This window comes from Brassica rapa, chromosome A06 (genome assembly GCF_000309985.2).
Source record: "Brassica rapa cultivar Chiifu-401-42 chromosome A06, CAAS_Brap_v3.01, whole genome shotgun sequence".
NCBI classification, from domain to species: Eukaryota; Viridiplantae; Streptophyta; class Magnoliopsida; order Brassicales; family Brassicaceae; genus Brassica; species Brassica rapa.
In genome coordinates this window covers 4,757,357-4,781,576 of record NC_024800.2, presented here as the reverse complement: position 1 = coordinate 4,781,576, position 24,220 = coordinate 4,757,357, and the positions used below count along the sequence as shown (strand labels likewise).

At 41.2% G+C, this 24,220-nt stretch overlaps 7 protein-coding genes and 1 non-coding gene across 12 annotated transcripts; 6 read left to right on the top strand and 2 right to left on the bottom strand.

The window, feature by feature from the left end:
- Positions 1-979: 979 nt before the first annotated feature.
- Positions 980-3,432, top strand: LOC103871967. Of its 2 annotated transcripts, none has more exons than XM_009150306.3 (2): positions 980-1,716; positions 1,946-3,432. In XM_009150306.3, exons 1-2 carry the CDS (start codon positions 1,636-1,638, stop codon positions 3,044-3,046), a joined length of 1,182 nt encoding a protein of 393 aa, XP_009148554.1. In that variant the 5' UTR covers positions 980-1,635; the 3' UTR covers positions 3,047-3,432. The 2 variants fall into 2 exon arrangements, with proteins under 2 accessions (XP_009148554.1, XP_033129165.1); XM_033273274.1 differs by having other exon boundaries at positions 980-1,828.
- Positions 3,433-3,610: 178 nt separating this feature from the next.
- LOC103871966 lies at positions 3,611-7,002 on the bottom strand. 2 transcript variants are annotated; one of them, XM_009150304.3, is made up of 15 exons: positions 6,746-7,002; positions 6,510-6,605; positions 6,009-6,114; positions 5,818-5,929; positions 5,575-5,715; positions 5,383-5,487; positions 5,221-5,304; positions 5,022-5,140; positions 4,835-4,936; positions 4,636-4,749; positions 4,500-4,556; positions 4,307-4,427; positions 4,127-4,201; positions 4,018-4,053; positions 3,611-3,927 (listed from the first exon to the last, which is right to left on the bottom strand). In XM_009150304.3, the coding sequence occupies exons 3-15, from the start codon at positions 6,038-6,040 to the stop codon at positions 3,814-3,816; spliced, it is 1,212 nt and encodes a 403-aa protein (XP_009148552.1). In that variant the 5' UTR covers positions 6,041-6,114; positions 6,510-6,605; positions 6,746-7,002; the 3' UTR covers positions 3,611-3,813. The 2 variants fall into 2 exon arrangements, with proteins under 2 accessions (XP_009148552.1, XP_009148553.1); XM_009150305.3 differs by having other exon boundaries at positions 6,684-6,915.
- Positions 7,003-7,290: 288 nt separating this feature from the next.
- TRNAR-ACG lies at positions 7,291-7,363 on the top strand. The gene has a single exon. It is a non-coding gene; the product is annotated as a tRNA-Arg (tRNA).
- A 77-nt stretch (positions 7,364-7,440) lies between these two features.
- LOC103871964 (coilin) lies at positions 7,441-10,626 on the bottom strand. 2 transcript variants are annotated; one of them, XM_009150302.3, is made up of 13 exons: positions 10,379-10,626; positions 10,225-10,289; positions 9,901-10,140; positions 9,659-9,829; positions 9,501-9,567; positions 9,309-9,386; positions 9,018-9,216; positions 8,892-8,935; positions 8,631-8,825; positions 8,468-8,539; positions 8,234-8,386; positions 7,958-8,108; positions 7,441-7,876 (listed from the first exon to the last, which is right to left on the bottom strand). In XM_009150302.3, exons 1-13 carry the CDS (start codon positions 10,574-10,576, stop codon positions 7,677-7,679), a joined length of 1,833 nt encoding a protein of 610 aa, XP_009148550.2. In that variant the 5' UTR covers positions 10,577-10,626; the 3' UTR covers positions 7,441-7,676. The 2 variants fall into 2 exon arrangements, with proteins under 2 accessions (XP_009148550.2, XP_009148551.2); XM_009150303.3 differs by having other exon boundaries at positions 8,631-8,819.
- Positions 10,627-10,812: 186 nt separating this feature from the next.
- Positions 10,813-13,053, top strand: LOC103871963 (pentatricopeptide repeat-containing protein At1g13040, mitochondrial). Its single transcript, XM_009150301.3, has 2 exons — positions 10,813-12,586; positions 12,674-13,053. Exon 1 carries the CDS (start codon positions 10,871-10,873, stop codon positions 12,422-12,424), a length of 1,554 nt encoding a protein of 517 aa, XP_009148549.1. The 5' UTR covers positions 10,813-10,870; the 3' UTR covers positions 12,425-12,586; positions 12,674-13,053.
- Positions 13,054-13,229: 176 nt separating this feature from the next.
- Positions 13,230-14,434, top strand: LOC103871962. Its single transcript, XM_009150300.3, has one exon. The coding sequence runs from the start codon at positions 13,287-13,289 to the stop codon at positions 14,232-14,234; it is 948 nt and encodes a 315-aa protein (XP_009148548.1). The 5' UTR covers positions 13,230-13,286; the 3' UTR covers positions 14,235-14,434.
- Positions 14,435-14,617: 183 nt separating this feature from the next.
- On the top strand, positions 14,618-16,944 carry LOC103871961 (proteasome subunit beta type-5-B). The gene is made up of 8 exons (XM_009150299.2): positions 14,618-14,721; positions 14,919-15,047; positions 15,123-15,252; positions 15,515-15,621; positions 15,994-16,128; positions 16,206-16,309; positions 16,401-16,501; positions 16,603-16,944. The coding sequence occupies exons 2-8, from the start codon at positions 14,928-14,930 to the stop codon at positions 16,728-16,730; spliced, it is 825 nt and encodes a 274-aa protein (XP_009148547.2). The 5' UTR covers positions 14,618-14,721; positions 14,919-14,927; the 3' UTR covers positions 16,731-16,944.
- Positions 16,945-21,991: 5,047 nt separating this feature from the next.
- LOC103871960 (cytochrome P450 71B7) lies at positions 21,992-24,094 on the top strand. Of its 2 annotated transcripts, XM_018659431.1 has the most exons (3): positions 22,319-22,395; positions 22,469-22,940; positions 23,321-24,094. In XM_018659431.1, the coding sequence occupies exons 1-3, from the start codon at positions 22,319-22,321 to the stop codon at positions 23,930-23,932; spliced, it is 1,161 nt and encodes a 386-aa protein (XP_018514947.1). In that variant the 3' UTR covers positions 23,933-24,094. The 2 variants fall into 2 exon arrangements, with proteins under 2 accessions (XP_009148546.1, XP_018514947.1); XM_009150298.3 differs by having other exon boundaries at positions 21,992-22,940.
- Positions 24,095-24,220: the final 126 nt, after the last annotated feature.

Here is a 24,220-nt window from a genome sequence, read left to right as displayed (position 1 = left end):
TCCGGGAGACAGTTCCCGGCCCAGACTAACACCCTAGTTAACGGGTGTAACTGGATTAACAATCTTGAGTGCCTTGTTTTGTTTTCTCTTCTACTTTCACAATCTGTTTCAAGAAGAACTTGTTTCATAACTGTGTTTCTCATTTGATTGACTAAAGCTGAAGTCTTGGTGAGTGTGTGGTCAAATCTAAAGCTAAAGGTTACACCTTGGGGGGCTAGATTTCTCACAAACACGTTAACATATCAACTATGCAATGCAACTTTTTACTCTTATCATGCGTCACTGTTTTCTTTCTATATTCACTCATATTCATAGTCCTCCCACACGATACATATATACTCCAATCAATCATTTTATAGAACGGAGAAATCGTTTTTTCAACCTGGTGATAGTGTACACTTTAGCAATAAAACCTACTCTCTTCGTGAGAGTTCAGAGTTGTACATGAATTGGTGACAATCGACTATATTAATAGATTGACCATTGATTTTAACTTTGATTTATTAAAATATTTTTAGTCAATAATATACAATATACAGATTTGAATCTTGTTTGTAACATAACAATGGAACTAGCACATACAAGTAGACATGTTATACTTTTCAGTTCAATTTAGAATTTAGATCTTTTATAACGTGTGAAACGTATAGTAAAAAAAAAAGCAACGTTTGCTCCACAAGATAAAAGAAGACCCAAAAAAACAAACAAAGGAAGAAACTTATATCAATAATTCATATCTCAAGAGTGCGAAATTTCGTCTGATTAATTTAAACACTTTTCCTGTTTTTTTCTCTTTGTCCAAGTGAGCGTTTGTAGACGATGAGATTTAAATTTAGAAGTCATGTCTAAATTATTACTGAATCACAAGTAAACGGGGCTTACAATTTTCTAAGTCAATGTATCGCCCACCGACCTATTCAACACAAGTCATGGTGGTCCATTGGCTTTGTTTACAATTATTGAATCATATTCTTCCTTCTATTTAAAACCAAATAATTTGTCAAGGGGTGTTGTTACACATGAAATGATACCGTATCAATGATTATTTAAATTATATAAATCCATACCGAAACCGTAAAATTTATATATTTTGTAAACAAGGAGGAATAATATAATCAACTGAATGGGCTACAATCGGTAAGATGGCCCAGATTAAAAAGCCCAAGAGCAATGAAAGCAGATATTTTGCATCGCCACGTGTCGAAACCAGACACATAAAGTCATTTACACGACATAGGCGTTTGAGACTCGTGGCGGGGCCCGAGTAAAACCGTTAAGCTGCTGCTTAATGACCTTATAACCCCCAGACTAATTATCCCGTAGGCTGTTAGAGCTAGGGGTAATTGCGTAAACTGCGAAAATGAAGCAGAATTAGATGATTAAATTCTCTATTTATTCACAATTATGATTTTGGCCCCTTGTTCTTTCTCATTACCTCAGTGCCACCCATTTCCAGAGAGGACACAGCCCTTTTTCATCCTCTTTTCTCTCTTAAAAACCATTTCTTTCTTTCTTTTTCTGATAGTTTTGTTTCTCTCTGAAAAGTTTCCTTCTTTGATTCAGCCTTTTTTTGAAAGTTTCTGTTTTTGTCAAAGTCTGTGATTGGCATTCTTGGTAAATAAAACGGTGGATCTGATGTGGTGGATGATGGGAGAAGCTGGTGGACATTACTGTTCTAAGAAGACTGATGATATCTGTGGCGCTCTCTGTAGTCAGGTTCGATCTCTTTCTTTGCGTGCTCGCTCTTAAACCACATTGATGCGTGGAGAAAAAACAAGATCTTAACTTCCCTTTCCTCTAAAGTTCGAAACTTTCACTCCTTTTTCAAGTATACAACTCGACCCATCTCTTTTGATTTCAACTACGAACTCTCAAAACGATTTTAAACCCTCAAAGTCTATACCTTTCGTCTCTTGGATGGATCTGAGTTTATGCGTTTTTGCAGGAAACTGGTAGATTCTCCAGCTTCTCCAGACTCTGTTGCGCTCTCCGCGGCGTGGACATGAAGACATACATCTTCCTACTAGTCATCGTCCCGACATGTCTCCTCGCCGGTTACATCCACGGCCAGAAGATCTCCTACTTCCTCCGGCCACTATGGGAATCCCCACCGAAACCTTTCCACGACATCCCTCACTACCACCACTCCAACGCCTCCATGGCCACTCTCTGCAAACTCCACGGCTGGGGAGTCCGAGAGTTCCCTAGACGCGTCTACGACGCCGTTTTATTCAGCAACGAGCTCGACATTCTCTCTATCCGCTGGCGAGAGCTCTACCCTTACATCACTCAGTTCGTCCTCCTCGAGTCAAACTCCACCTTCACAGGCCTCCCCAAGCCTCTCGTCTTCGCTTCCCACAGAGACGAGTTTAGTTTCATCGAGTCACGTCTCACTTACGGCTCCCTCGGTGGGAGGTTTATCAAAGGGATGAACCCTTTCTACGAGGAGGCGTATCAGCGAGTGGCGTTGGACCAGCTTCTGAGGATCGCTGGGATCACTGATGATGACTTGTTGCTAATGTCTGACGTGGACGAGATTCCGAGTAGACACACTATAAACCTCTTGAGATGGTGCGACGAGGTGCCTAAGATACTTCACTTACGGCTCAAGAACTATCTTTACTCCTTCGAGTTCCTTGTTGACAACAAGAGCTGGAGAGCTTCTGTGCATAGGTACGAGACGGGGAAGACGCGGTACGCTCATTACCGACAGTCTGATGAGATTTTGGCGGATGCGGGATGGCATTGCAGCTTTTGCTTTAGGAGGATTAGTGAGTTTGTATTCAAGATGAAGGCTTATAGCCATAGTGATAGAGTGAGGTTTAGGCGTTTCTTGAATCCTGAGAGGGTTCAGAGAGTTATATGCAAAGGGGGTGATCTTTTCGATATGTTGCCTGAAGAGTATACTTTCAAGGATATTATAGGGAAGATGGGTCCGATTCCTCATTCTTTCTCGGCTGTTCATCTTCCTTCTTATCTCCTGGAGAATGCAGAGAAGTATAGATTCCTCTTGCCGGGAAATTGCATCAGAGAAAAGGAATGTTAGATGTGAATTTTCACCACACAGTCTTACTGATCTCTCTACATTGAGAGAAGAAAAAGGTTGGCTTGAATCCTCCTCTGGGCTAAAAACACTCACACAACTGATAGATAATCTCTGCGTTTTTTTGTCTGAGGCGTATTGGTGTCAGTGGAAGCTGCAGAGTATTTCAAGAAGACTATTAAAGAGTAAAGATTTTCTTGTATATAGATAGATCTCTTTGTTTCTTCAGGATTCTGATTTTGGAATCTGGCATGAAAACCTTCATTACTTGTGTGATCTTCTATCTTCAAACATGAGTATGTGTTCTTCTTCTGAATTTCCCCTTTGGGAAGTTTTGCTTTAAGACATTCTTTGGTTGGCCTTATTGTACATCTGTCTCTTCCTCTCTAGATTTTATTGGCTTTGTTATGTATACATTAAGATATTTATTCTCATGAATAAGCTTACAATGTTTGATCGAGTTCAGATTTTTGTTATCATCACTAGGAATACAATATACCTTTCCAGATGCTGATACACAATGTGACCCACCACACACATGGTCATCTGATTTTAAGACAGGAGGAGTTAACAACGGTCAAGTGAAAAACAATCAACAATCTCTCATTGTTCTATTTGAAAAATGTGTCCTGTGTGTAAAATTACAAGTTTGAATTTGCTTAATCATTATCATCATATGAACAGTAAGAAAAAAAGAACTTTTATGGACTTTTGCTACAACAGTCTTGGTTTTGATTCCAGCCCTCACTTTGTCTTTCTGTTTGTTACTTTTAAGGAATGGTAGAGTTTGAAGAAGCGGCTGCAAGTTCCTTCAGATACATCTTCTCGGAACTCGCCATTCTGCTTTGGAACATCGTCCATTCCCTTTTACACCTGTCTCTCACCTTTGCAACAACACCATGCATATATATCACAATAAGTTTAACAAGAAACCACTAAGCTCTCTTTTAGAAACTAATATTCAAAGTTCATACCCCTTGCCACGCTGCTACACCGTCGTGTTCCTCTCCCTGAGAGTATCCGAAAAATGAATTTAAGTATATTTACAAAACAGAGAACTTGATAAGGTATTAATCAAAGCACCTGGCTGCCTAAAGAAGGAACAGTCTGATGAATGATCCATTGAGAATCCACAACTCCTATCTTCTCATGTGCAGGCTGTTTGTGTTTTACATTATGAAACTTTAGCAACTAATGTCGTCACCAAACACATGTCCAATGTTTTTCTTTAATAAATCAAGGTGTGTAAGCAAAATGATTCACCTCAACGCATTTACGAAGTGCAAAATCAAGACCCCAACCATGAACCAAGTCGTTCTGAAGCATATGCCAAACGCAACGCCATGCGTCTCTTGAGAATACAGGAGCCATAATCTCTATAAACCTGTTAAAACACACACATGGAGTCAAGAGTACAAAACTATGTTGCTAGTGTTAAACATTGAGATTGACGTACGCTGCACAAGGAGGCAAGTGAGGATCATTGCATCGACCAGGTTTCTCCTTGGCGTCCCTGGTGAATAGGTAAGATAGTGTGATTATCTGAAGGTTTATTTTTCACGTTCCAAAAAGGGGTTCATAACTTTGCTTACTTGTGAACTTCTCCTTTGGTTTTTCTCTTAGTTATCTCCCATGTGATCTTTTTCTCAGACTCCACACCAGGCTGCGATATCTCTAGACCGTGTTTCTTTATAAGCCTAATGTACCTGCAGAAGAGAGAGAGAAACGCATAAATGAGCAAGGAGACACACTCTTCTGCATTGATAGAAATGAGCAAGGAAGGAGACGCACTCTTCTGCATTGAAGTGTTCAAGGCCGAGATCTTCATCCCAGATGAATATGTAGTCATAAGGTGCCACGATGTCAGGATGCAGAAACCTTTTAGCATACCACCTTGTGATGAAAACCACAACCAGCTAGATTAAAGATAGTTTCAGGGAAGTTTGAAGTAGTTGGAGCAAAGGATAATTATGGTTACCATTTGGTTTGCTTTGGCACGCTGACGTGTATTGCGCGCTTAGACCATTCATATTGGTCCCATTCAGTGGTTCTTCCATCGTAATGGAACAGAACAAGGGTGAACAGATCTTCTGAAAACTGCGGATGATAAAGAAGAAAAGACTATTTAAGCTTAAAAGCAGAAAGAAAGGTGAGAGCCGGCGGCATAAGAGTATTACCTTCTTGACACAAGCATCAACGTTTACTCTCTGATTAAAACCGACTGTAAAGGCAATGAGATACTTTGGCTTCACAGGTATATCCTAAAAGAACAACAAAACCAGTGATCAGACAATTCATAAAGCTTTTTTGTCCAAAAGATGGAAAAAGGGTAAGCTTACCTCCTCAGGTAAACCCCAGAGTCTGCGTAAGTAATAGTCTGATTCAGGTGCAACGATACCAGGAGTGAGCATCTCTGCACCTCGGGGATTAGATGGAACCCAAATCTGCAGAGAGAGTCTCATCAAGATTAGTTCTAACAAGATCTTGTCCAATACCCCACTAAAAAGATCAAAAAGAGAAGAAACTATTGCCTTCCAGTGTGATGCATTAGCCCTATGTGACGGAGTCCTAGAAGACCATGTGTGCAAAAGCGTTTCGCTCGATGTTTCTGGTGTCTCGTCTTCAACGTAAGCAATATCAACAGAAGGTAGAATGGTAGAGGGGAAATTAATCTGAACATATTGTCAAGTTGGGAGACAACATTTAAGCATAAAGTCTTGACTCTTGAGAGAAAATAAAAACAAAAAAAAAGGGCTAAAAGAGGTAAAGCTCACTTTGGTAAGTGACAAAGTAGGGAAAGATATCCCCAAGAAGAAACCAATAACTACTCCTATGAATGTTGCTATAATGAGTTTCATTCCATCATTCAGCTTTTTACCATTCGAACTGCAAACCGAGGAAGTAAACTACTTATATATACTATGATCAACAAGCAATGAACTAAGGATTGTTTGCCGAATCTAACCAGCGATTGGAGTTGTCTGTTCGGTTAGCCATGTCTTGAATCCGGTTAAGGTCACCAGGAACAATATGACCCAGTGGAAACCTCAGTCTCCAAGGTTATTTGTTAGCTGCATCACACGACAAACGAGTTTTGAACAAAGAATTAAAGTGTGATCTTTAGATTCAGATCTAGTCCACAAATGATTGCAAGTAGAGATTCCCATGTCAAAGAGTATTTAAAAAAAAAGGACTTGTGAGATGGAAATATTAAGCTATGCAGCTAGAAAGAGCAGACAGAATCACATAAAAATCAGACACAGACATAGTTTTTAAGGTCCCAAGAAACAACATGAGTTTAATAAAAATATGAATCTGATGCGATGGTTTTGGCAAGGGAAAGATGTGTGAACTAATTGGAATATATTCGAGCACTACCAAAACCCAAATCCCAAAAGATAACAAAATGAAATCAGATCTATTAGAAGAAGTGATACTAATTGAACAGAAAAAAGCTGTTACTTACCAGAAAGTGAGCAAAAGCATAAAACTTGGAACTATTTGAGGGAAGCTTGAGACGACGAATCAGATTTGGACATAAATAAAGATCTCTCCTCACTCTCTGTAACAGAAGTCGAAAGACTACACGTTAAAAGCTGTGTAATTAAATAAACGAGACTAGAAAGAGAGAATATTTTACAAGTAACGGAGCAAGCAAAGATCGTTAGAGAAACTTAAAAAGATGTAAATAAAATCAAATACCAAGGAGAGAGGAGACGAATGATGATCAACTTCGATTAATTTAAAAGAAGCCGTCGTCTTTGAAAAATTCTGATGAATTTTGTTTGACTGAGAATTTTTGTTTTAGCTGGGCAGGGTTAAAGAGTGGAGAGAGAGATAAGTGAAAAAGAAAAGATAGTAAAGGACAAAGGATTTAAATAGAAGAATCAAAAGGAAGAGATAACTTTGGATTGAAAAAGGAACAGAACAGCGAAGTGTGTTTGAATTGATCGCATGTAACGCGACTTACGGGAATGTAGGTCAAAACAAAGTTGACTTTTTTAGCTGGCTGGCTGGCTTGTGAAGACAATAAAGGCTTTCTTTCAGTCTGGATCTGACACACGTGGTTTATTTGGGCTAGTCCTAAGACTGCAACTCATGGGCTCAGGATCGAAGTATTGGTAAATTGTTTTCGCCATCGAATGGCTACATCTTACGACTCCATGGCCCGATAGGTCAAGTTATCTTTGGAAGTTCCAAATAGTTTATTATATAAATAACTTATACATTGATAGAAAGAACAAAAAGACTTCATGGCCCAATGGATAAGGCGCTGGTCTACGAAACCAGAGATTCTGGGTTCGATCCCCAGTGAAGTCGGTTTCTTTTTGATGTTTTTGAGCTTCTTCCATTGCATAGGGTTCTCTTATCTCACAAGCAACATGGAACTCAAAAAATAGATATGATCTAACACATTTATTAATGTTTCAGACATTTTGAATGCACTCGACATAAAAATAAAATGATCTTGGAAGGAGAGTAACATCCATCGTTTTTCTCTATACATAATAAACCCCTTACCGAACGAAAACTCAGCAATGCCTACACATCATCAAAACAAAATGGTTTCTCTTCTTCTGTCTGAGTTTTTCACATACCCCAAATGAGATTCAAAAGATTTAAGCCTAGTTTCTCATATCTCGTTCTGAGATCTAAGATACTTCATTACAGGTCCCATTCCGCTACCTCGCAGTGCCTTGTAAGACCACGCCGATCCTCCACTTGAGCTTCCTTTCTTGTTGTTCCACCCACCATTGTTGGCTTGAGCCAGTTGTGCCTTTTTCGCACTTAAAGCGTTACTTAGTTCTTCCCAAGGGTCCCCTTTTCCATTTTCTGCAATTTACGTAGGGTCCATTGAAATAAAATAAGTCCCCATATCAACAAAATGTCGCACTAAAGTTGCAGGAAATGTACCTTTTACAGGAGTTTGCAAACCGTTGTCTGAGCTCAGCTTTGGATTTGTAGCTGTTTGGACAGGTTTGAGCGGTGCTGACCTGGCGACTTCTGAGTTATTTGAGCTGGTAGTTTTGATGCAGCGGACATCAAGCAGAGAAGAAAATTCTATCTGCAGAAGCAAGGTCTTTCTTATATAAGAATGCTAATACTTCACAAGCAAACAGCTACAAGAACCAGAACTGTGTTCTTGTTTCTTTAGATCACAATGTCATAGAGAAAAACATGAAAGCGTACCTCCAAGGACCCGTCTTCTTTATAAAGAGAAGTATCAGGTTGCATTGAGGAATCATCGGTGTCCTCTTCTGTCTTCTTCTCGATTGGATATTCTTCAACAGGCATCAAAGTCACCTTCTTGGATTCTGGATCATAGTAGCTTATCTTTCCAACCTACCAAGAGATTAAATATATTGTAAAGAGCTTAGCTTCCTCAAAGAAAAGAGTTGATTGTTTGAGTGACAGAGATTTTACTCGAAATGAGGAAACTTCAGGAGTCCAAGATGATGTTAGCTCAATGAGGCGGTATGCAATAACATCTCCTTTCTGAAACATTCACAAATCAGGAGTTTGAGGAGTTTAAAAATGCTGAGAATCTATAGAGAACTGTATGTAGCAAATAATACTATAAGCAAACCTTTACTGAGCCAGAGTAAGCCACAAGCTGTTCAAAGTCGATCTGACCCTTAGCAAGTGTCTCTGCCTCAGCGGACTGTGTCTGATAAGTATCTTCATCCATATCCTGAGCATATCGTTTGGACAATCCTGCCTTCTCTGTTCCCCATTTTTGCCCTTTCTTCTTCGTCATGTTTCCATTCCACACGAACTTTTCCTAACATTAACAAGTCATGATCAGACAAAGCTTAAAAAAAAATACAAATATAGGGATAAGTCATACCGCAGGAGGTGCAATTTCTTCAGCAGAAGCTTGATCTGTTTCATCTGAAAAGTCAACATAGAAGACAAAAGCCGTGAGGAGCCAAAGGCAAATGCACAGAAGAAGTTCTGCAGAGAGACAATTTACCGAGCGGCTCGAAGCGAATGTGGCCTGGCCTCACTTCCACAGGAACCACTTCATCCCCAACCCCATCACCATTTTCATCAGGCTGTTGAGTTTCCAGAGCTTCAGAGCGATTCTCCTTGGTTACTTGGTGGTTTATAGTGAAAGCTGGCTTTTGGTTGGGTGCTACAACCATCTGCTGCTTCTGTTTAAGCTGTAAATACTGTAACAAGAAAGAAAGTATCAGTATTGCCAAACGCGTGATAGATACATAAGTCTTCATCATTTTATGTTCTGAAGTATCTGAAGACGAACCTCTTCCTTCTCTTGTTTTGTCTTCTCTCTCAACCATTGCCGTTTAGCCTTTTTACGCCGAGCGCTTCTGCTAGGTGTCTTAAATAAATACGAGGAAGAGTTAGCTTCACATTCCTTGTTGCAAACAAGGATCACATTGTTCATTCTTTAAAAGCTCTTCTAGTTCCTTCAGACAAAGAAGTAAACTCAAACCTTTTTAGCTTCACCAGACACGTTGCACTGTTCGTTAGGCTCTTTGCTTTCTGCTTGTTTCGAGGACCTGCAACAAATAACAAAGTCAATGAAGAAATTACCAGTGAAAAAATATTCAAGAGTTGCTAGAGAGTTTTGACACACAAAAAAAAACATACTTCTTTGACTTGGTCATAGATTTGGCTTTAACTTCATCCTGTTGATCATTTTCAGTTCTTTGTGCATCCGATGTTTTTCTCTTCTTAACAGCACTGCCTTTGCTTACAACAGCTTCGCTTTCTCTTTCTAAGGGACTTTCTTCAGTAGTAGCTAACTTACACTTCTTCCTCCTACAAACCAATCAAACGTGAATAACAACGAATACACATATACTTAAGAGCCGTTCTGGTCGAGATCCTACTTGGAGCTTGTGCTTTTACTCGAAGCTTTACGTTTCTTTGAAGTCTTCTTCACCGGGACAATCTCTTCAAGCTCATCTTCCTCAGACTCACTTTCATATCCTCCAGTTTCCTTTTGGAACTCCTCATTAGCAAGCAGCATTACACCAGGAGCCCTCTCCTCAGCCTCAATCTCAGCACAAACATTCTCCTCACTGTCTTCCTCCACAATCTCTAACAAAGGTTCCTTCTTTCTCTTAACACTACGAAACAAAAAACGAAAACTTTAACAGTGATACTTAACAGAGCCGAAATGAAATAAAGGTGAAAGCTTTAGTGAAACTAACCACACAATATCTTTATCCTTCAATACACAGCTCGACTCAAACGGCGGCAAAACGAAACCGTCCATCTGAAATCAAAGGTTAAAACTTTCCATAAGAAAGACCCCAAACAGTGCATGTAGCCATTAATGTTAGGGTAAAGAAGGAGTAGGCCTACAGATAGAGAAATTCCATGAGGACAAGCTTCAAAGAGGCAAAATGTGTGAAGAAGATGATCAGAGAACTCCGAAACAGTTCGGTGACATTTAGGATCCAGAACAACCCAGCTCCGCTTTAGACCTTGCTTCTTCTGTGACTTACTCAGAACCCGTTGATCCTCAAAAGACAGACGAACCCTCACCTTCTCTGGCTCCATAGTCGCTAAAGTTTTGAGCTTTCCGTCTCCTCCTTAAACCCTCTCTATGATAGAGAAGAAGGAGAAAGTAAGAAAGCGAACACTCTAGTTCATAGAGAGGGTTTAATCAAAGATTAATAGGGCACATAATGGGCCTTCGTTAAAGCCCATTTAAGCCTCAGGCTAAATGTTGGAGCCTTCGTCTTCACTTAAGCCTCAGCACTCAGCCGTCGTCGTCCGATCTGATGTCGCCGCGTTGAAACTAACTAACCAAGTGCAACCTGATTATGATCATATGCGTCGCCGAGCTCTGATATGCATCAGACGCTGGGCGCAGTACGCCTCGCATACCGCTCGCGTATCGCTCATCTCGTGAAGTCAGGCATGATCGACAACGCGGTCCAGGTGTTCGACGAAATGCGTCACTCAAGCTACCGCGTTTTCTCCGTCGACTACAATCGTTTCATCGGGGTTTTGGTCAAAGACTCGAGATTCGAGCTCGCCGAGGCGATATATAGGGATATGACCCCAATGGGCTTCTCCCTCATTCCGTTTACTTACTCGAGGTTTATCTCGGGTTTATGTAAAGTTAAAAACTTTGATCTCATTGACGCTCTTATGAGGGACATGGAGACCCTCGGATACGTGCCGGATATCTGGGCGTTTAATATTTATCTGGATCTGTTGTGTCGTGAGAGGAAGGTTGGTTTTGCTGTTCAGACGTTTTGCTGTATGGTTCGGAGAGGTAGAGAACCTGATGTTGTATCTTATACTATACTTATTAATGGGTTGTTTAGAGCTGGTAAGGTTACTGATGCTGTTGAGATTTGGAATGAGATGATTCGTAGAGGGATTAGGCCGGATAATAGAGCATGTGCGGCACTTGTTGTTGGGTTGTGTCACGCTCGGAAAGTTGATTTGGCGTATGAGATGGTGGCTGATGAGATAAAGAGTGCAAGGGTTAAGCTTAGTACAGTGGTTTATAATGCGTTGATTAGTGGGTTTTGTAGGGCGGGTAGGATAGAAAAGGCGGAAGCTTTGAAGTCGTTTATGAGTAAGAGTGGGTGTGAGCCGGACGTTGTAACGTACAATGTGTTGTTGAATTTTTATTATGATAACAACATGTTGAAGAAAGCGGAAGGGGTGATGAGCGAGATGGTGAAGAGTGGGATACAGCCTGATGCTTATAGTTATAACCAGTTGCTGAAGCGGCATTGCAGGGTTAGTCATCCTGATAAATGCTATTCCTTCATGGCTAAAGAGATGGAGCCTAGAGGATTGTGTGACGTTGTCTCCTACAGCACTCTGATTGAAACGTTCTGCAGGGCGTCAAACACTAGGAAGGCTTACAAGATCTTTGAGGAAATGAGAGAGAAGGGGGTGGTGATGAATGTGGTGACGTACACGAGTCTTATCAAGGCTTTTCTCAGGGAAGGTAACTCTAGTGTTGCGAAGAAGCTTCTCGATCAGATGACAGAGTTAGGTCTGTCACCAGACCGCATATTTTACACAACGATTCTGGAGCATTTGTGTAAATCCGGGAATCTCGACAAGGCTTATGGTGTTTTCAAGGACATGATTGAGCACGGAATCGCACCCGATGTGATTTCTTATAACGCCCTGATAAGTGCCCTCTGCAGGTCTTGTAGAGTAACTGAAGCAATGAAACTGTTTGAGGACATGCAGAGTAAAGAGTGTTGTCCTGATGAATTGACTTTCAAGTTCATTATTGGAGGACTCATACGGGAAAATAAAGTATCCGCGGCCTACAAGATCTGGGACCAGATGATGGATAAAGGATTCACCCTTGATAGAGATGTGTCTGATACACTCATAAAGGCTAGCTGTTCAGTGAGTGCTGATGCGTAGGCATAATAAGGGTATAAACCTTTAAAATTGTCAAACTTGCCTTCTCCGTTGAGAAAATGCCATCTTAGTCAAATTATGGCGGCATGGAGATGCTGATACAGAGCCGTTTAAGCCTCTATTGATACCTGCTGCTGCTTGGAGAAAAAACAAAAGACTTATCAGGTTTGAGCTACTTTCATTCCTTTTCTACACAAGTGAATCCGTGGATGATTTTGCATAGACCAACTATATATTTACCTTTTGTTTCAGCTGACTTTGACATTAATACTCCTGAAGAGGGTCATCATTTATGGTCAGACTATGGCACAAGTCAGACAGCTCCCTAGCGTTGTTGGAGATGAAACAATTTCTCCCAACTCAGTGTAAACCCACTCCTCAGAAATATTACACTGAGGAGTGAGGACTGATAAATTTTGGACTGAGGAGTTACCTTTTTTTTATGTATCGGCACATCAAGCTTTGTTGTTTCTTGGTTGGAGAAAGCATGAAAATTCTCCTTCAAAGGTACGCTTGTAGAACATTTTTCCATAATTGGACCCTGTAAGCTCTCACCTCTCTCTCTCTCCAAGAACCTTGAATAACTTGGTACTGTAAGAACAACAAAAAGTGAATCAGACCTAGTCTTTACATTTCTTTTCCAAATAGATGATGATTACAGTTCTGTTTACTTTTTTTTTGTTTGTTAGAAGATAGAACGAAGAATATGTAAGAAGATTACTTGCTTCCTTGTATCAGTTTCCTTTAACACAAGAATCATACTTGAACTTCTCATCAAGCTATCATCTCTCTCATTAAAAAACACTCAAAAGTTTCTACTTTCTTGCTATCACACAATTCTTTTCTCATTTTTATTGATGCTTCAATGTCTCACCACCACTATGAAACCAACCCGCATTTCGTTCAGTTTTCACAGGACCACCATCCCGGTGGTCCTTCGAGCTCATGGACCTCCCCAGACCACCACCAGAACTCGCAGACTCACCCAGTTCCTCCAATTGGGCCGAAAATAAAGACTCGAGTACGCCATCAGACCGAGCCACCGGAACCAATCCATGAACCACCTTCCTCAAGACCCTTGCCACTGAGGCCAGAAGAACCTCTACCACCACGCTCTGGCAGGCCATTACTCTTAAGCCCTGAAGATCAACAACGACCTCCACACCATGGTGGCTATAAACCTGAACCAACTCCATGGTGGACCGCTCAAACACGACCAGCAGCTCATCAACCAGGTTCGAAGAGGACCGAACCCATGAAACTGACGGCTACAGTCTGCTGTGCAATTCTCCTGATCATCCTGATTCTTTCCGGTCTCATCCTCCTCCTCGTCTACCTCAGCAACCGCCCAAACACACCCTACTTCGACATCTCAGCAGCAACCTTAAACACCGCGAATCTCGACATGGGCTATTCCCTAAACGGAGACCTCGCCGTCGTGGTAAACTTCACAAACCCGAGCATGAAAAGCAACGTGGACTTCAGCTACATCATGTTCGAGCTCTTTTTTTACAACACACTCATAGCGACGGAACACATCGAGCCCTTCATTGTCCCAAAGGGAATGTCGATGTTCACCAGCTTCCATCTCGTGAGCAGTCAGGTCCCTATTGAAATGACTCAGAGCCAGGAGTTGCAGCTGCAGCTTGGAAACGGTCCTGTGTTGCTGAACCTGAGAGGAACGTTTCACGCGCGCTCGGACCTCGGGTCGTTTATGAGATACTCTTATTGGTTGCACACCCGTTGCAGCATCTCGTTGAATAGCCCTCCTTCAGGGTACATACGAGCAAGAAGATGCATTACCAGACGCTAGCGTTATAAGAGCGACGGAGTATATTACATATTTTTTGTTTGATGCATTTGATAATTATATAGGCAAATAGATAGTTTTTTTGTAATGTTATGTATGTTTTCATGTTTTTTTTTCTGCTAAATTTAGAAAAATAAATTATATTGCTATGTGAAAATGCATTTCATCTTGTATTTTGAATAATAGTTCCAAAATTGTATTTACTTTTTTTTTTACATAATTTTATTTACTTTCATAAGATAGGTTAGCTGGAGTAAATCAATCAATCACTCATGAATTTATTTGTTTTTAATCAACCACACTAACTAAACTATAAATTAAGAAAAAGTAATAGGCCCAATAACTAATTTAACTGGCCATAAATTAAGGGCCCAGTATGGCCCATATATGCTTCCCTGAGGTTTGCCCAGAGCTCAAGAAACGATCTATTCTTATTTCTCGTCTTCGTTGGTCACTTTAGAGCTCCTTCTTCTCTCTTTTCTACAGCAAGGTACGTCTCCGATCCTTAATCGAGCTCTAGTATCGTTAATAACGATGAAGGTTTAGGGGTTTTACAAGCACAAATGTATCTCGTGCTGGATCTGATAATGAGTTTTTGAGAGAAAAGCTCTTTGGAATTGGCAGCTCCGATATTCGATTGGTACTTGTATTTTTTCTTCAATTGGGTGCTTTTCAATGATTTTGCAGGGTTAAAAGATGAAGCTTGATACAAGTGGGTTCGAGACCTCAATGCCTACGATTGGTTTTGGCTCTAGCAACGATATGCTTGATGGGTTCTCTACTGTGCCCTCTTTTGATCTTCCCCGCACCACAGATGTGAGTTTTTTTTTTTTTTTTTTTGAAATTTTCTTTGGATTGTGGGTGGTGATTTGTTTGTTTTGGGGGTTTCAGTTTGATGGATTTCAGAAAGAGGCAGTGCAGATGGTGAAGCCAGCGAAAGGAACAACAACACTCGCTTTTATCTTCAAAGAAGGTGTCATGGTCGCTGCTGATTCTCGTGCTAGCATGGGTGGATATATATGTATGTGTTCTCTTTCTGAGGTTCACTACCTTTAGCTTTCGTTATCTGCTTTATAGTTGCTGGTGTTTCGCTTTGAACTCTCTGGAAAATTCCTTTAAAACTATGCATCCTTTCGACAGACTGTGGCAGAAACAAATAGGATGGAGATTAGTTTACTGTTGCTTTAGTTTTGTGCTGGTTAATGATTTATGAACTAGTATAGGAAAGGAAGCATTTTTTGTGATGTCTGCTGAGGTTTTGATATCGTTTTTCCTCGATGCAGCCTCACAATCTGTGAAGAAGATTATTGAAATCAATCCTTATATGCTTGGTACAATGGCTGGAGGAGCTGCTGACTGCCAATTCTGGCACAGAAATCTTGGAATTAAGGTATGTAACTCTGATTTTTCTTTTTTTCTGCTGTCTGAACTGATGCTTAGATCTGTGACTTAGCTTCATATCTGTGGCTATCGTGAATCCTGTTGCGTTGTTCAAAAGTAAGATTCATTTGCGTTGTCAAAGGCTTTGATTATTATGTTCTGTAGACCAAACATTTATGTAGCAGTAGACTTCAGTTACCGAATAACAAAATAAGTTAAATGGATGAACCAATGTTAAAATCGAGGGACAGGAATTGGTGGATGCTATATTTTTTATTTGAGTGGCATGTTAATTTCGTTGTCTATGTTTATTTTCTACCAAATTTTCATTTGTTGAAACTATGTCTAATCTTTTGAGTTTTTTTTTTTGTGCCTATCCAAGTGCCGTCTACATGAGCTGGCAAACAAGAGGAGAATCTCCGTTTCAGGAGCTTCAAAACTTCTCGCAAACATGCTCTATTCATACCGCGGAATGGGCCTTTCTGTCGGCACGATGATTGCTGGATGGGACGAAACTGTCAGTGAAACCAACTTCATATTATTTTCTCTCACCCAAATGAACACATTAAGATTCTAACTTCTCAGTGGAAATAGGGTCCTGGACTATACTATGTCGACAACGAAGGAGGAAGGCTCAAGGGAGACAGGTTTTCAGTCGGTTCTGGTTCACCATACGCTTACGGTGTACTAGACAGCGGGTAAATCATTGCCCACAAAACATGTTCATCTCTTTTTTTTTCCAATCCTAAAAGCTAAAACACCATAACCTAATATTGCTTGTATGATTAGGTACAAATTCGATATGACAGTTGAAGAAGCTTCCGAGTTAGCAAGGAGATCAATCTACCATGCGACATTCCGTGATGGAGCCAGTGGTGGAGTTGCTAGCGGTTAGTAGTCCCAAATGTGTTTACCAAACTTTCAAGATACTCTGAATTTTTTGGCTCAAAATATAATAATAATACTCGTCTCTTGTCATATGATCAATCAGTGTACCACGTGGGTCCTAATGGATGGAAGAAACTGTCAGGAGATGATGTTGGGGAGCTACACTATCACTACTACCCAGTGCCACCAGCCATTGCGGAACAGGTCATGGAGGAAGCAGCCGCTGAGTAAGGAGATCCGTTTTACTTCCAAATCAGTCCCTCTCTTTTATGTGTGTTTGCTTTAGTAGATACTGAGTTTTCTCTAGCTTAAGCTTTGGTATTCACTATATAAGATTGAGACTCCTTTTCTGCAAATACATTTTCTCTTAACTTTGTTCAAGCAGCTCTTTTTTAACTCTTCACCCTGTGTTTTAAAGTATGAAATAATCTGTGATTATTTTGCATGTAGTTAAAATTTTATAACAAGTAGTGTATATATTAACTTAGCTCCCCAAACAAGACAAAACTGGAGTCATTAATTACATTTTTGTTGATATAGTAGTTGGAGTTGAAAACCAATTTATTTTCTGTTCACTACTACAATATGACAAAACCTCTGCGATACCGAAGAGGAAACCAGGACGTCTCCCTGGAAGAAAGGCACAAGAAAAAATACTTCAGGAACATGGAGCAGTACAAAAAAGAAGGACAGTAGCACAGAAAAAGAATTCCCCTGGGCGCAGGAAGACTTCACCTAAGACGACCACACCTGCAAGGCTGAAGTCCAAAACAGGCACTTCCCGTGGGGGAGAGCATGCTTACTCTGCTACAAGCTCGGATAATCAACCCATCGTTAACATGATCCCCGCCACAGTGAAGAAGAGGATGGATTTTCGGATCCCATCCGATCGCGGTCCTTAAAAATAACAAGCTGGAACTGTCAGGGGTTAGGGAATCCCCAGACAGTTCTACGTCTAAAGGATATGATTCGGTTCATATCACCAGACATTCTCTTCCTTTCGGAAACAAAAAATCCCGATCACTTCGTACTCAGCAAGACTGAATCACTGGGATACGAAAACAATCACCTCATTCCTCCTACGGGTCATGGTTCAGGAGGACTGGCTATATTTTGGAAACCTCAAGTGAAGCTACACATCCTTTCTTCGAATGCAAACTTCATTGATACCCACATTGAGGTGGAAGGAAAATCTTTTTTTGCAGCTTTTGTGTATGGAGATACAGATAAAAATGAAAGGAAAGTATTTTGGAACTAAATGATAGCTCCAATGAATGCCCGCGACTCCCCTTGGTATATAACGGGAGATTTTAATGATATTCTCAGTAACGCGGAGAAGGAAGGTGGACCGGAGCGTGCAGAAGGTTCTTTTATTGATCTTAGATCGTTTTATTCCGAGGGTGACCTATATGATCTACCGCATTCTGGTGATTTACTTTCTTGGCGAGGCATCAGAGGCGACCATCTGGTGAAATGTCGCCTAGACAGAGCAGCTGCAACCAACTCATGGGCAGAACTATTCCCAACAGCAAGAAGCCAGTACCTTGCCATGGAAGGTTCAGATCATAGGCCCTTGGTCTCTGTCTTTGAAACAAGCTACAAAAAGAGAAAGGGCATGTTCCGATATGATAGACGTCTAAAAGACAACCCTGAAGTGAAGAAGCTGGTAGAGGAAACTTGGAACAAAGCTTCAGGCAGCCCGATCAGAGATAAAATAGCTCAGACTAGAACTGCGATTGCGGCCTGGAGCAAGAACCAGTATAGAAACAGCCGCCTGCTCATTGATGCAAAGAGATTAGAGCTGGACTCAGCTCTGTCTGGTGCTGTTAACGATGCAGACTTGATAAAAAAAATCAATGAGGAACTGATGGCGGCATACAAATCTGAAGAAGAGTACTGGCGCCAAAGGAGCAGATTGCTTTGGCTAAAATTGGGAGATCGAAATACTGGATTTTTCCATGCTGTATCAAAGAACCGGAGGAGAGCGAACTCCTTCTCAGTGCTAGAGGATGAGGAAGGGAAGACGGTCTATAAAGAGGAACAAATCTCCCAAGTGATTGTTCGGTACTACAACTCTCTCTTCACTTCGACCGAAGGAGAGAGAAGGCAAATCGTTAACCAAGCGCTAGAAAGGAGGGTATCTGATGAAGATAACGCAAAGATTACAACCAGACCTTCAGCGCTAGAGATACATGAGGCAGTGCTATCAATTCACGCGGATAAAGCCCCGGGCCCGGACGGTTTCTCCGCTAGCTTTTTCCACTCAAACTGGAGCACGATAGGACCGGATATAGTCGCAGAAGTTCAGACTTTTTTCGACTCAGGCGTGCTACCTCCAAGAATAAACGAAACAAACATCAGGCTTATCCCAAAAATCCCTAATCCGCAAAAGGTAGCTGACTACCGTCCTATAGCGCTGTGTAATGTTTATTACAAGATCATTGCGAAGCTGATTTCGAAGAGACTACAGCCTATCCTCTCTTCCCTTATCTCTGAAAATCAGTCGGCCTTTGTGCCGGGACGAGCGATTGCGGATAACGTGTTGATAACAAATGAAGTCTTGCATTTCCTGAAAACATCCAAAGCGGAAAAGAGAGTATCCATGGCGGTAAAGACGGACATGAGCAAAGCATACGACCGCTTGGAATGGGAATTTATTGAACTGGTTCTGCAGCGACTGGGATTTGATCAGCAGTTGATCACTTGGATAACACAGTGTGTATCCACTGTTACATACTCCTTCCTCATTAACGGCTCGCCTAGAGGAAGGGTAACACCGAGTAGAGGCATCCGGCAAGGAGACCCTCTTTCACCATACATTTTCATTTTGTGTAGTGAAGTTCTCTCGGGACTTTGTAACAGAGCTAGCGAAGATGGATCCTTGAAAGGGATTCGGGTGACTAGAGCATGCCCTCGCGTCAACCATTTACTCTTCGCAGACGACACCATGTTTTTCCTGCGAGCAAACAAAGAAAGTATCAAGTCGCTGAAACAGATTCTCTCTCAGTACGAGAATGCATCAGGACAGTCCATAAACGCAGCTAAATCCTCTATCACATTTTCACGACGAGCACCTGCAGACTTGAGGCAGAGAATAAAGGATGAGCTGAACATGCAAAAAGAAGGAGGGGTCGGAAAATATTTAGGACTACCCGAGCACTTTGGGAGAAGAAAGAGGGATCTCTTCACTTCCATAGTGGATAAAATCCGACAAAAACGGAATAGCTGGTCAAATAGGTTCTTGTCATCAGCGGGAAAGATGACGATGCTGCAAAGCGTTCTCTCGCCCATCCCGTCTCACGCTATGACCTGCTTCAAACTACCAGTTTCACTCTGCAAAAGGATTCAATCCGAGGTCACTAGCTTCTGGTGGGGAGACAACACGGGTAAACGAAAGATTGCTTGGACCTCATGGGAGAAAATGTCGAAGCCAAAGGAGATAGGAGGCTTGGGATTCAGAGATTTCCAAGCTTTCAATGATGCTTATCTCGGGAAGTTAAGCTGGAGGATTATGAATAATCCGGACATTTTGCTTACCCGTGTCCTTATGGGAAAGTATTGTGTGGAAGAAAGCTTCATGGAGTGCTCCAAAAAGACTTCTTCCTCGTATGGATGGCAGGGAGTTTTGATAGGCAGAGACTTACTATCTTCGAATATGGGATGGGTGGTGGGAAACGGAACCTCCATCAAAATCTGGTACTCGCCGTGGCTAAGCCTGTCAGAACAAGAAGGACCAATAGGCCCAGCGCGAGAAGAAGATATGAATTTGACAGTGTCTGATCTTTTCCAACAAGGCTCCAACGAATGGGATGACAACAAGATTCAAAATATGCTCCCACATCTGAAAGAGAAGATAGTTGCCATTAAGCCTAGTCTGTCGGGAGCTCCTGACAAGAGAGTTTGGTTGGGTACTAAGACGGGAGAATACACAAATAAAACAGGCTATAAGGCGGCAATCAAAATCAGAGGGCAGGAGAACATCCTCATAGCCGACCAACATGAGATGGACTGGTATAAGAGTGTCTGGAATTTGAATGTCTCACCGAAAGTTAAACTATTCTTGTGGAAAGTTTTTCAAAACGCCATACCAGTGGGAGAGCTACTGGCGATCAGAAACGTTAATGTGGATATACGATGCAAGCACTGCAACGCTCCAGAATCTATAAATCATCTTTTCCTCCACTGCCCTTTTGCAAAAAAGGTCTGGGAACACATCCCGGTGACACCAACAGTGGACTTGAGTGGATTTATAGATTTATCGGAGGTATGGGCGAGACTATGTAGTAAGGCTTGTCTTCCTCCGACGGGTTTAGCGACGGGACCCCTGGCGCCATGGATCTTGTGGCAAATTTGGATCTCTAGAAACAGTCTCTGTTTCAATAATAAACAGATATCTGAAGAAGAGACAATCAACAGGGCAATTCGGATGGCAAAGGAATGGACAAATGCTCAAGAACATCCAGTAAAGTCACAGAAAAAGATTCCAAGTTGTACACCCATCCCGCTGAACTGTTCTCTGATGCGGTCCGATGCAGCATGGAGAGCTGCATCACAACTGGCTGGACTCGGCTGGACAATCAGAAGAGAAGGGGAGGAGGTGGCGAGTTTTTCATCAGACTCGTCGGTGAACTCAGCGCTAGTTGCCGAAGCCATGGCGATGAGACAAGCAGTTAAGGAAAGCTGGATTCTGGGTCATAAGAGAATGAGATGCGAAGCTGACTCTGATCAACTAATCAAAGCGCTCAATGGGAATGAAGTCCCCTTGGAGATCTACGGCATCGTTGCCGACATCCTAGACTACTCTTTTCGTTTTGAAGCTATTGAGTTTGTTTGGATTTCTAGAGAAAAAAACTCTGTTGCTGATGGGTTAGCAAAACAGGGGCTTGTTATGGTTGAGTCTTTAATGGCCAACACCTAACTTTGATGATGGTTATTAATTTGAATGTGTTTCAAAAAAAAATGAAGCCTTGGGTCATTTGTTATCAAAGATTGGGTTTGCATTTTCTGGTGACAATATTCAAGATTTACACGAATCCATATAACCTCTGCAACACGTAAGAGTTTTGGTTTCTTTATTTAATCGTTTTACAAATAATGAACTTGCTCTTAACCTCGTTCAAGTTCTACGCCACTGAAATTTTGATTGTGTAATTTGATTTGTGCACTAGCTAAGTCTAAAGTGCCTTTGTGGGGCAGATATGTAATCTTGTTTTCTTTCCAGTTAAAGCAATCAACGTAAATAGTTAAATGTCTCGTGATTAAAAAAAGTTATTAAAAGAAATGATATTAAAATCAAATCGTACGTCCATATCGTTGATAAGATTTGATGATTGTTGGAGACAAATATATTATATGCGTCCAGCCATCCACTACTACTACTACCCCCATAAAAGCGATTTTGAATCAATCGATGCAAACACGTTGTTGTCTGATTCAGAGAAAACGACACAACCACTCGTATTAACTCACTAACTTGATTGTCTATACAATTCGAATTTGTAAAGTTATATTCCTCTCACTGGAAACTACACAAGAGAGAAAAGAATGTCAACTTTCCTCTGTTTCATCTTCCTCTTACCCATTTTCTTCATCTTCTTGAAAAATCTCAAACCTTCTTCTAGATGGAACCTTCCTCCAGGACCAAAGAAGCTTCCCATCATCGGAAACTTACACAACCTCCAAGGAATGCTTCATCTCTGTCTTCGAGACCTTTCCCAAACGTACGGTCCAGTGATGCTTCTCAAGTTCGGGTTCGTGCGTATGGTGGTGATCACGTCAAAAGAAGCAGCCGAGGAAGTCCTCAAGACGCTAGATCTTGAATGTTGCAGCCGACCAGAGACAGTTTCGAGCAGAACTGTCTCTTACAACTTCAAAGACATAGGCTTTGCTCCATACGGTGAAGAATGGAAGGCCCTGCGGAAGCTCTCTGTGGTGGAGATCTTCAGCACGAAGAAGATTCAGTCGTTCAGGTATATAAGAGAAGAAGAAAACGATCTGTTGGTTAAAAAGCTCTCTGAATGTGCTTCGACACGTTTCCCTGTGAATCTTAAGAAGACGCTTTTCACATTAGTAGCGAGTATAGTGTGTAGGCTCGCGTTCGGACAGGATCTTCATAAGTGTGAGTTCATCGACGAGGATAGTATCGCAGAGCTTGTTCAAAAGTCTGAGATGGTTCTTGCGAGCTCTGCGTTTTCTGATTTCTTCCCTGGAGGAACCGGTTGGGTTTTGGACAAGATCACGGGACAGAACAAGAAGCTGAACAGTGTTTTCTCGGAGCTTGACGCTTTCTTCCAAAACATTCTCGATGATCATCTAAGGCCTGGGAGAACGGTGCTTGACAGTCCAGATGTAGTCGATGTGATGATTGATATGATGAAGAAGCAAGAGAGAGATGGAGACTCTTTCAAACTCACAACGGATCATCTCAAAGGAATCATCTCAGTAATCTTCTAAACTCTATTTGTAGACTTAAGACCATAATTAACCCAGTCTTTTAACTGGGTTCTTAGTTTCGGTTAAAACACGGTTCTTAACTAAGAAAAACTAAGAACCGTCTCTTAAGTAAGAAATATAAGAACGGTCTCTTAGCCGAAAAGTGTAAAAAAAATGTCAAATCATGAGTTAAGAATCTCGGTTAAGAGACCGGGTTTAGTCATGCTATCTAAATGGTAACATCGGATTCTAATAGTAGCAAAAACATGTATATGTAAAAAAAATTTGTTACTATTTATTAGGGTGCGGTGCAGTTTTAACTGTTATGAAGCTTTTAAGTCTTTTTTTATTTATACAGTGGTTAAGTTGTTTTATCTGTGTTATGTCAGGACATTTTTCTTGCGGGAGTGAACACAAGTGCGATGACTTTGATATGGGGAATGACCGAGCTGATCAGGAACCCTAGAGTGATGAAGAAGGTGCAAAAGGAGATACGGACAACACTTGGGGACAAGAAGGAGAAAGTTACAGAAGAAGATGTCAACAAGCTTCACTACTTCAAGCTCATGGTGAAGGAGTTATTCAGGTTACATCCAGCAGCTCCACTTTTGCTGCCAAGAGAGACGTTGTCTAACATCAAGATCCAAGGCTATGACATCCCGGCGAAAACACAGATCATGGTCAACGTTTACTCGATCGCACGTGACCCAAAACTATGGACTAACCCGGATGAGTTCAACCCTGACAGGTTTCTAGACATGTCTGTAGATTACAGGGGACTGAACTTTGAGCTTTTGCCGTTTGGTTCTGGTCGGAGAATCTGTCCTGGGATGACAATGGGGGTTGCTACTGTGGAATTGGGTTTGTTAAACTTGCTCTACTTCTTTGATTGGGCGTTGCCTGAAGGTAAGACGGTGAAGGACATTGACTTGGAAGAAGCAGGGGCTATTGTTATCGGCAAGAAAGTCAGCCTTGAGCTTGTTCCACTTCATCCTAACTGAAATGCTGTTGAAACATTTAGTCAATAAGATAATGTATTTGATATTGTATGCATTTTGTGTTGTATTATTCTAAAAGTCTAAGACCAAACCATTACCTTGGTTACTAGAATCACTTGAGATTATAATTTTCAAAGCAAAAATGGATTTTGTATTTTGCTATTATCTAAGTCTTTCACATACAAATCTAAATGGTGACATTAGACTTCTTTATAAATGAATAGCTGGTGAAGCATTGAGTCCATAATATAATGTATTTGATATTGCATTGTGGGTGTATTATTGTAAGAC

What these genes read in the sequence shown, in the direction of transcription:
- LOC103871967 (XM_009150306.3), top strand. Translation starts at nt 1,636, where the DNA reads ATGTGGTGGATGATGGGAGAAGCTGGTGGACATTACTGTTCTAAGAAG. An exon ending in GTGGCGCTCTCTGTAGTCAG is followed by an intron (nt 1,717 to 1,945) that starts GTTCGATCTCTT and finishes GCGTTTTTGCAG; the next exon opens with GAAACTGGTAGATTCTCCAG.
- LOC103871966 (XM_009150304.3), bottom strand. Translation starts at nt 6,040, where the DNA reads ATGGCTAACCGAACAGACAACTCCAATCGCTG. An exon ending in TTGATGCTTGTGTCAAGAAG is followed by an intron (nt 5,141 to 5,220) that starts GTAATACTCTTA and finishes TATCATCCGCAG; the next exon opens with TTTTCAGAAGATCTGTTCAC. An exon ending in ACCAAAGGAGAAGTTCACAA is followed by an intron (nt 4,557 to 4,635) that starts GTAAGCAAAGTT and finishes CCTATTCACCAG; the next exon opens with GGACGCCAAGGAGAAACCTG.
- LOC103871964 (XM_009150302.3), bottom strand. Translation starts at nt 10,576, where the DNA reads ATGGAGCCAGAGAAGGTGAGGGTTCGTCTGTCTTTTGAGGATCAACGG. An exon ending in AAGGATAAAGATATTGTGTG is followed by an intron (nt 10,141 to 10,224) that starts GTTAGTTTCACT and finishes TTTGTTTCGTAG; the next exon opens with TGTTAAGAGAAAGAAGGAAC. An exon ending in TGTCTGGTGAAGCTAAAAAG is followed by an intron (nt 9,387 to 9,500) that starts GTTTGAGTTTAC and finishes TATTTATTTAAG; the next exon opens with ACACCTAGCAGAAGCGCTCG.
- LOC103871963 (XM_009150301.3), top strand. Translation starts at nt 10,871, where the DNA reads ATGCATCAGACGCTGGGCGCAGTACGCCTCGCATACCGCTCGCGTATC.
- LOC103871962 (XM_009150300.3), top strand. Translation starts at nt 13,287, where the DNA reads ATGTCTCACCACCACTATGAAACCAACCCGCATTTCGTTCAGTTTTCA.
- LOC103871961 (XM_009150299.2), top strand. Translation starts at nt 14,928, where the DNA reads ATGAAGCTTGATACAAGTGGGTTCGAGACCTCAATGCCTACGATTGGT. An exon ending in TTGCTGGATGGGACGAAACT is followed by an intron (nt 16,129 to 16,205) that starts GTCAGTGAAACC and finishes CAGTGGAAATAG; the next exon opens with GGTCCTGGACTATACTATGT. An exon ending in CAGTGGTGGAGTTGCTAGCG is followed by an intron (nt 16,502 to 16,602) that starts GTTAGTAGTCCC and finishes ATGATCAATCAG; the next exon opens with TGTACCACGTGGGTCCTAAT.
- LOC103871960 (XM_009150298.3), top strand. Translation starts at nt 22,044, where the DNA reads ATGTCAACTTTCCTCTGTTTCATCTTCCTCTTACCCATTTTCTTCATC. An exon ending in ATCTCAAAGGAATCATCTCA is followed by an intron (nt 22,941 to 23,320) that starts GTAATCTTCTAA and finishes GTGTTATGTCAG; the next exon opens with GACATTTTTCTTGCGGGAGT.